The 9,777-nt window shown below is 43.1% G+C and overlaps 1 protein-coding gene across 2 annotated transcripts in view; it reads left to right on the top strand.

Moving 5' to 3' along the window:
* Nucleotides 1-9,534, top strand: part of HIGD1C (HIG1 hypoxia inducible domain family member 1C) — a 14,696-nt gene extending 5,162 nt beyond the window's left edge. Inside the window, exons 1-4 of one of the 2 annotated variants that reach the window (XM_018562116.1) lie at nt 656-874; nt 2,696-2,791; nt 8,988-9,122; nt 9,310-9,534. In XM_018562116.1, the coding sequence (XP_018417618.1) occupies nt 2,701-2,791; nt 8,988-9,122; nt 9,310-9,371 (288 nt within the window). In that variant the 5' untranslated portion in view covers nt 656-874; nt 2,696-2,700 and the 3' untranslated portion in view covers nt 9,372-9,534. Of the gene's footprint in view, nt 1-655; nt 875-2,695; nt 2,792-8,987; nt 9,123-9,309 lie in introns of those variants that run through there. The other variant, XM_018562115.1, reaches the window with a different exon arrangement.
* Nucleotides 9,535-9,777: the final 243 nt, after the last annotated feature.

Raw genomic sequence — 9,777 nt, 5'->3', positions numbered from 1 at the left:
TTGGCGGTGTTATGCTTGTGCGGCTCCGCTTTGGGGGGGGGGGGGGGGGGGGGTGCAAGACCTGTAAGTGTTACTTAAAGTAGTATTATACGCTTAGACTTTTTATCCGTAATGAATCCAGACAAGTACACACTGCCGAGCGCAGTATTTCTAATGTTTGCCCAAGCTCTTAGTCACCATGTTTCCAAACAGCTTTCTCCAACTCTCTCAGCTCAGCTTCCCTGAACCTCCAGTCTAGTAGAGGATCACAAGGGACAGATCAGTCTCCAGCAGCTGCCCATCTACTAGCTTGGAGACGGAAGGAGATGGATAGAGCAGGGGGGTGACTTGTCTTGGTGTGTCTATGTGCTTGTGCAGACACACACAGTGCTTTCTAACACACACAAGAGTGACTCCATAGGACCCTGGAAGGCAAAGGAGCCCCCCTAAAACAGGAAGTCAGGACCAGTGCTCAGGGGACCAGCTGATCCTGCAGGAAACTAACACTTTTGAACATCAAGAAGTCACATCCATTGTAAGCGATTTCATCAGCATTTCGCATAGCTTAAAAGGACCCTTTTGACTTTAATATGACTTTAAGACTGTAACTTCCTGTCGCAGCTTGTTACATACACAAGGTAAGGAGTTTGCAGCTTCCGGAGTACTCGAATCCCCAGCAGCCTCAGTGTCTGGCTCATAATCAGCTCAGGCCTTGCAGTGGAAGCTGTTGTTGACATTGGGCTGTCACACTTGCCGGCTCCTAGCCAGTAAGCGGCGGGGTCATATGAGGAAACGCGCGCTTGTGTATGCCAACCAAGCGACCTGCAAGATTAACATTCAGCGCGGCAACGCCTCTACTCCTCGGTAACCTAGATATCGCGGCCTGTGTTCCACTGTAAGCCATTTTAACCCTTTAAAGGATTTCATATCATTTTAGTACATTAGTGTGGTATTGTATATTGGTTCCTAGACGGTATTACCTGGCACACAGTACAATGAGACAAGGAAATGTGAGGAGCTGTCTTGTTCATAGTGTCTGAGTGCTTTTGCTATATATTGTAAGCCCTCACGGGCAGGGCCCTCCTTACCATCGTGTCTTGAATTGTATTGTAATTGTCATGTCTTCCTTACATTGTAAAGCGCTGCGCAAACTAGATGGATCTGGTTATTAGGAGCGGGATAAACATATTTATTTTTAGTTTCTGACCACAGATATTATTAAAGTACGACATGCAAAGTTCTGTGGAATTTCAGGAACATATCACCATGCTGGACTTTAACAGTACCACAAGGCCACATCTAAAATTGAATTCATTTTTATTATATACTGATGAAAACATTTCTATAAAACTGCCGTTCATATGTTTGATATACTGTATATGCACGTGCTATATAGAGGTCTCTGAGGGCTAACCTCATTCTAACACTGGACCAACTACACAATATTGGTTACAGTAGAACTGAAGTATTGAATAGAGTAAAGGTTCACAAGTACGATTTGCCCGTCCAAGGTGGGCAGATCGTACGGGCTTTTAATGAGCATACGACCATCGCAAGACAAAAGTCTTGCGATGGTCGTAAGGTGTATGGGCACCTTAAGGGTCGGTTATAACCCCTGTCAGCTTCTTTCGCCACCTGTGTTCCATTGGGGAGATTTCCCTCCATTTCCTCTCAGATAGCCACAACAGGTAGAGAGGTAATCCCTCGGGAAATCCCTGGTGGGCAGCAGGGTCACCAGAACTAGTGTCCCCATTGGAAGGTTTCCCATCTATTCCTGTTCTGATGACAATCCACAACGTGGGATTTTTTTTCACTTTCAGTGATAATGGTCACCAGGACAGATTTTGAGGGTGACTCTACCTAACAGGGGCACAGACAGCAATAATAACCTGACAGGAGTTCTAATCCCTCTCCACTCTATCCAAAATGAAAAAAGGTTTTGGCCTCAGTTGTAGTTTAACTTCAAACTTATCATCTTTGTCATAGTCATAAATATAATATACACAGTTAATAGTGCAGAGTGTAGGTCTTGACATCTGTTACAATACAATCACAACCACATGCAGTAAATAGAAACATATGTAGAGTATGGGAGCCGTGCTGTGGACCTATCAGGGCCTTTTAAACTGCGGCAGTGGTGCCCCAGCACTAAAGTCCAACAAATAATGAATCCCAAGACGGTGGCCATTGTTTCCTTCTCTATGCTATGATTTATAAAAGCATAAAGTGTCTGCGAAGAACACGGGCTGCGTACAGTTCGGGTGAGTGTACAGCCGCGTACTACCATAGAGAAGAACACGGGCTGTGTACAGTTCGGGTGAGTGTACAGCCGCGTACTCCCATAGAGAAGAACAGGCTGCTGCGTACAAATCACACGCAGCACCTGTCCTTGTCAGGAGCGGCCCGATACAGCCATGCATGCCGCACGGATCTGTACGGGCCGACATCTGTGTGAAATTGAAGTCATGCACCTCTCTTGTGTACAGTACAAAGAGCTTATATTAAGGGAAAGTTAGCTGTTACCGGCATTGATTGTCTCCTAAAAAATCTGCCAACAGCGTGACTTTCTTCAATCAGTTGTCAATTGCCTATAACACCTAGCACTGACTGACAAAAGAACTGGTACATTCATGTATAAATACTTGACATGGTGCTTGTGTCAGTGTTATTACAGATGTTGTCACAATCAAATATTTTGTTCTTTCTTTTTATACAGAAGCCATGTCGTCTGAAGAGTGGACAGCCACAGACAAGGACTCGACGTCCTCCAAGCTGATAAAGAAGACTAAAGAATCCCCATTTGTCCCTATAGGTAACATACCGCAGAGGGCTTCTTTTGCAGTCAGTTTTGAGTGTGGGACAGTTTTGTAGATCTGTGGGGCAGCAGCCTGATTGCAGTTCCAGTTATCTTCCTGTCTATCCAGTGACAGGTTCACTTCACAGTAAATGCAGGATTGCCAGAAGCCATTCATCTCTATAGTAAATGTTCTACTGCCTTACAAAATGTTGTTAGTTTAAAGCCCAACACAACTTTAAAAATGTTTTTTAAAATGATTTTCCCGGCACCGTAAAAACAAGGAAAGTAATAAAGCCGTTTTCACTGCAGTGCTTACTTCCTCTTCCTCCACAGACTCATTACTTTGCATTCCAGTGCTGGTTCTCCATCGGGTTGCATGATGCTCAGCATCACCCGGCCCGCTTCCTGTGATCCCCCGGGCAAATTAAAGAGACTGCATTTTTTACACATACTTTATTTGTTTATCTATTATGTAAAGGGGACAATTTGAAATATATTCCTATTTAATGCCCTCCCACGTACTAGTGGTCAAAGAATATACCTGGCTAGTGTGGCTTCAGCTATAGCAATCCCTTTTCCCTTAACCTTTTTGCGGCCCAGGTGTTTTTGCAAACATTTTAATCCACGTTAGTCCTGTAAATGATATATTTCCTGAAAGAACAGACCCGGTCAAATAAAATGGCGGCAGGTACAAATTTTTAGGTTGCATGATATTAACACAACTCTTTATCAAACCCAAAATTTCAGTAAAAATTATAAATAAGTTAATTTTAGTGCCCAAAAACACAATTTCTTCATAAAATATAAGAGATGAGGTTGTGCTAAGTAAATATATACCCAACATGCCAAGCTTAAAAATTGCGTGCGCCCATGAAACAGCAACAAAATATGGTACCCCAAATTGTCCATAGATGACGCTTTAAAAGCCCGTACAGGTCATCAGTTTATTTTTAGGGGAGTTTTTTATTTTTACATTTTATTTTACTTGATATTTTTTAACCTTTTTTTAACTTTATTTACTTTACTCCATTGCTATCACAGAGGGGGGCTTGCAAAAGGTTTAAGTATTGAGTGATGGGGGAAGAATTAAAGGTTAGAGCAGGTTTTGAAGTTGGGGGAGGGTTCAGTGCAGGTGGGGACTTTATTGTAAGGCACCATTTTAGTTTAGTGAAGTAAAACTTTGTGCTTTTTAACTTGATTTGAATGGCAAACAAATCACTACAAAATCTAGACTGTGCTGGCTGCCTGGTGCTGAAACCTAACACACTGCTGCTGTTACTTTTTATTAGCCAGAAGTCCCTCCTCGTTGTATCCCTCTGAAACTGGTTTCACTTTGTTCTCACTTCAGGATCAAATCCCACCTACCTTCCACCACCCGTCCAGATCAAACAAAAAAAACATTACATAGCAAAGTGTTTCTTTACATTTGTGCCCAAACACTTATAGTCATCATGTTTCCAAACAGCAGCTCCAACTCTCTCAGCTCAGCTTCCCTGAACCTCCAGTCCAATATAAGATCACAAGACAGAGCATTCTCCTGTAGCTATCCATCTACTAGCTTGCAGGAGCAGAGTGGTTTGCCTTGCTGTGTCTGTTTGTGGAGACACACATGGCTTCATAGGACCCTGTAAGGGAAAGGAGCCACCCTAAAACAGGCTATCAGGGCCAGCACTCGGGACCAGCTGGTTCTGCAGAAAACGGAAACTTTTATGCATCAAGTAGCATCATCCATTGTAAGTGATTTCATCACTTAATAGCTTAAATCATTTAATAGCTTAAAAAATGGTTGACTATAACATCACTTTAAATTAGAGCACCCTTATTGGCATGGCCATCCCTACTCTATATGCCGATTGGGGGCAGTGAAAAAGGGGGGCAAGGTTGGGGTATTGGGTGCTGCTGATAGTGCTGAGGGGGCGGAAGTTGCTGCTGATAGTGCTGGGGGGTGCTCTGTGGTGGATTCGGTGGGACAGACAGTTGTAATAGATACATGTGGTCAGTGGCTCTCTGTCCAGTCCTGCCCAGCTCACTGACGTCACTGGTTGCCAGGAGCTAGGCAGCTTCCCGCACAGCTTTCTGGCAACCGATGACGTCAGTGAGCTGGGTGGGAAGCCAAAGCGTCATAGGTTGCTAAGAGCTGATAGCAACCTGGAACCCTTTGGCCGTCCCTCTGCTGCCATCCCCCCACCCACCACCACATTTGCTGATCCCTTAATGAGAGGCTGCCTGAGGCGACAGCTTGATTATAGGGATGACCCTGCTTATTGGCCTCCAAGACACTCTCATTGGACAGGGTGGTGACATTAGGGTGGAGCTTAATCCAAAATAAGAGACTTTAAAGTCCGGAAAATCTGTATTTTGTTAGTATGAGTGAACATGACGGACAAAGATTGAACCTAATGCTCCTGCTAGCAGTCTTCTTCTAAACGCAAGGAACAGCACATACAGTAAACACAGGACCTGGTTCCTCATTGCATATTCTACTGTCTGCATCATATCAGCTTTCCCTGATGTGAAAGAGAAAACCAGTAATCAGCACCTTGTAATTGATGTGATTTAATACACCCAGTAAAGCAGACAACTGCAGCTTTCATCTTTAACACAAGCTAATAGCATGGCCTCCGTGGTCATTTCTTAAATAGGAAACCTTAATGTCAGACAAATCTAATCAGCATGCGGTGAGCCAGCCTGACAAATGACAGTGACATCATTTTTTGTGACTTGTAAAGACCCGGAAAACATTGATTGTGTAATTGTAGACACAGATCTGCAGAATGAGAGAACTTAACATACATATCACTGAAATATGATTTTCATATTGAAAAAGCATTTAGGCCAATTATGACATCCAGGAGAGTCATGACAATAAAACACAGGGCTGTGATCTTTATTGTCATGGTCTTTTAAAGTGGAAGTAAAGGGGAAAGAAATTCTGTGGCAGAAGAGACTGTGTAAGTCTCCTCTGCCATAAACGCTTCTTTTTGTGACACCTTCCATATGTAATCTTCCCATACATCACCTCTCCATTTCCCAGTGCCAATCAGCCACAGTCACTGAATGAGTACCTGCGGTTTGAGGTAGATGATTGTCCCTGGACACAGACAGATTGCATCCAGGGACAATTATGTATTCCAAACCACAGGTAATTGTTTCATGTAATTGTTTCATGTTTCATGAATATCCCCTGACAGATAGATGTGGACACTATCAGTCTGTCATTCACTTGAACAGGCACAGCGGCCACATTTGTACCAACATGTCTGGAATTCCTGCTGCAAGAATCTGTAAGTTCTTGGTGCAGGAATCCCCAGCCACAGCCTTAAGCCCCATGTAAATGTAGCCTTAGTCTTATAAGGAAGAACAGCCTCTGTTGTGGCTTCTTCACTAGATGGAAGCTAGTAAAGCGGAACTAATGCTAGGTAAAAAAAACAAAAAAAAACCAAACAAAAAAAACGGGCTCCTAGGAGCTTTGCACAGCATCTTAACACGTTATGGCAGACTTACCTGGCAAACCGATTCCCCCCTCTCCGGCGTTTCCATCTTGGGCTCAGTCCTGTTCTGGATTTCGAGCGTCTGGTCGCTTGATAGGTTGGGCCCTGATGATGTAACTCCCGCACATCTCGCATACCGGGTCTGCGCACTGAGCTGTTCCTGCGTGGCTCAGCGTACAGAAAACAAATTGCAAATTGATTTTAAAAAACCCAAAACTCAATGGCGGTAAGTAACAAAACAACACACAGCGCTGTTGATTTTTTTTATAGTGTTGATAAAGATTTCATATCTTGATATATTTTAGTCCAGCGTATTGCTGGATGTTGTTACAATGAGCCCTGTAATCCTAATATACGGTATGTAACAAACCTCACTCCTCATTTCTGTGTAATCTTCCATGTAGCATATTACAGAAAGGGCAGCTGAGGACACTCAACTATGACTCAAATATATTCTACTAAATGCCATCAACATCATATGTATTAAAATAACTTTCCTATCTACATAAGCACTCTAAATAGGAGACATGGCTTCAGTCTACCCACCGTGTGACACCCAGTCATCACAGGAACCATTAGTGACCGCTGAGTGACAACAGATTACAAAATGTGTAGCCAGAAGCCTTATCACAATTCTATGCATTTATCACCAGGTCTGTGCTAAGAACCACGGAATATAAATTTCTAGTCCTAAAATGTGCTAGCTGAAGACAACTATGTATATTCTGGGAATATTTACAGTGTTTTCTACTATACCTGTATGTTTATGCAGAATCTGGAAAGAACGAAGGTGCCAAGTCCTGTCATTGAGTTTCCGCTCCAAGTGTTTATCTTTTTCCTGCTTTGTAGGCATGGAGGTAAAGCAAGAAATCACGTCTTCTGTATTTATTTACTAGAGTTTAGCACCAGAAACACCTTGGCGATCATGATGTTATTTCTCATATAAACAAGTGTGTTGGCTGTAAAATACTTTGTTAAAGGAGAACTATGAGGTGAGTGCCATCAGTTGCAGATCCTTTAAGCCCTGTAAGTTGTGAGGTGAGGCGTCCATGGATTGGACCACTGCCATCAGGGAATACCTTTTTAATGTGTACTTGGTCAGTAACAATGTTTAGGTTGGTGGTACGTATCAAAGTAACATCCACATGAATGGCTGGACCCAAAGTAACCCAGCAGAACATTGCCCAAAGCATCACTCTGCCTCTGCTGGCTTGCCTTCTTCCCATAGTGCATCCTGGTGCCATCTCTTCCCCAGGTAAGCGACACACATGCACCCGGCCATCCACATGATGGAAAATAAAGCGTGATTCATTAGACTAGGCTAGAGCTGCAACAATTATTCGATTAAAATCGACTATGGAAAACGTTGTCAATCAATTCGTCGGCTAAAATTCAAATTTCCCGCTCGCCGCTCACGCCCGCTGCTTACGACACGCCCACGTTGGTTAAGCCACTGGCGCCTACGCCGGTATACCCGCTTACGACACGCCGCTTACGCCACGCCCACACTGAGGACATGCGTCTGGCCCTCTCCTCCCGGTGAGCTGCCCGATTCGGCGCTGCCCGCCGACAACGAACAACACCGCTGCCCGCCGACAACACCGTCATTCAAGGTAAGTCGAGATCGGCGGCCGGGAGCTTTTTAATGTGTTCTGTGTGATTTGTTTTGTTTTTTTGAAGCGCCACACTGCAGAACACCAGCAGCTATAGAGGAACACCAAATCCCAGCAATAATATATTAAACACCCTGTATAATGTATTATTGCTGGGATTTGTTGTTCCTCTATAGCTGCTGGTATTCTCCATTGCGCTGTATAATGTATTATTGCTGGGATTTGTAGTTCCTCTATAACTGGTCAGTGGTAATCTGCATTGTGCAGTATAATCATTATACAGCACAATGGAGAATACCACCAGCTATAGAGGACTACAAATCCCAGCAATAATACATTATATACAACGCAATGCAGAATACCAGCAGTTACAGAGGACTACAAATCCCAGCAATAGTACATTATAGTATAATGTACTATTGCTACATTCCTCTATAGCTGCTGGTATTCTGCACTGTGCCGCTGTATAATGTACTATATTGCACACCACACTCTTTTTTTACTTCCACCGCGCCAAGCTTGCTCCCGTGATGGACTACAATCTCAATAGAAACTAGTAGGCCATCACTGGAGCCTTTTTTTAAAAAAAATCTGATTAACCGATTAATCGAACTTAATAATCGGCTAACTAATCGATTATGAAAATAATCGTTAGCTGCAGCCCTAGATTAGGCCACCATTTTTCATTGCTTATGCTCATATGCCCATTGTAGTCACTTTAGGCAGTGGACACGGATCAGCACAAGTACCCTGACTGTTGTGAGGCTACACAGCCCCATATGTAACAAACTGCGATGCATTGTGTGTTGAGACACCTATCGGAACCAGCATGAACTTTTTCAGCAATTTGAGCTACAGTACCTCTTCTATGGGATCGGACTACACTGGCCAGCCTTTGCTCCCTACATGCATCAGTGAGCCCCTAAACTATAACTTAGGTGTTATATACCAAAACAATTATTTTATTTTTTTTAGCCGTGTAACCTTTATTTTCAACTCTCATAGACTCCCATTGGTGAAAATAACAGTTCTATCAAATGAAAGTACATTTTAACTGAAGTTTAGATTTAGGTGTGCAACTCAAACCCATTTTATTTTTACCTGTAGGAATGGCTGGCTTTTTGGGAGTGGTGGCTTTTGGCCTCTACAAGCTGCGTAGCCGCGGGGACCAAAAGATGTCCGTGCACCTCATTCACATGAGAGTTGGGGCACAAGGATTCGTTGTTGGTGCCATGACCTTTGGTAAGTTATTTCTCCAGTAGTGGGTATGGTTTGTGCTCGTATAGGTAATCAGATTGGGTAGATAGCTATAGTATCCGCCATCTGTGAACCGGTCCCTGTTCTCAGTGGATGGCCTTGATAAACGAAGGGTCAGTTACATTAACTGCATTCTTTATGCTGACCTCATTTTCTTCTCTTTCTGGTTTAGGTGTATTATATTCTATGTACAAAGAGTATATCAAGCCTCGCTTTCATCATAAAGATGACTGAGGAGCCCAGTCAAGAAGACACAGCACTCTTCTGTCCATAAACCTTGTCTGGTACCCATCCAATAAAACTGGCACAAGATTAGCAGTATGTTTTAGAATCTGTTTTATCTAGTGTTACTCCTCCTCTATTTACTAATACTAGGATTGTACTGTAACTGTTTTATTGCTGTATCTGATTGTCACCAATCTTCCTGAAACACTAAACACTGTGGCTTTCTCTATGATATATCAACTAGCACTAGACTGAATTCTCTGTACAGATGCCCAGCCTACTGTACGTCATGGTGAAGGATGACCATATTGTTGAAGTTAATGCACTTTTTCATATTATCTGTCATTTATTTACCCATTTTTAATGTGTTTAATGTTTGTAGGTCAACAACAATGGTAGGATAGGTGCTGGTGTT

Source organism: Nanorana parkeri, unplaced genomic scaffold (genome assembly GCF_000935625.1).
Source record: "Nanorana parkeri isolate BGI_ZX_2015 unplaced genomic scaffold, ASM93562v1 scaffold561, whole genome shotgun sequence".
NCBI lineage: Eukaryota > Metazoa > Chordata > Amphibia > Anura > Dicroglossidae > Nanorana > Nanorana parkeri.
The sequence above is the reverse complement of the archived record's forward strand: the minus strand, read 5'-3'. Positions and strand labels throughout refer to the sequence as shown.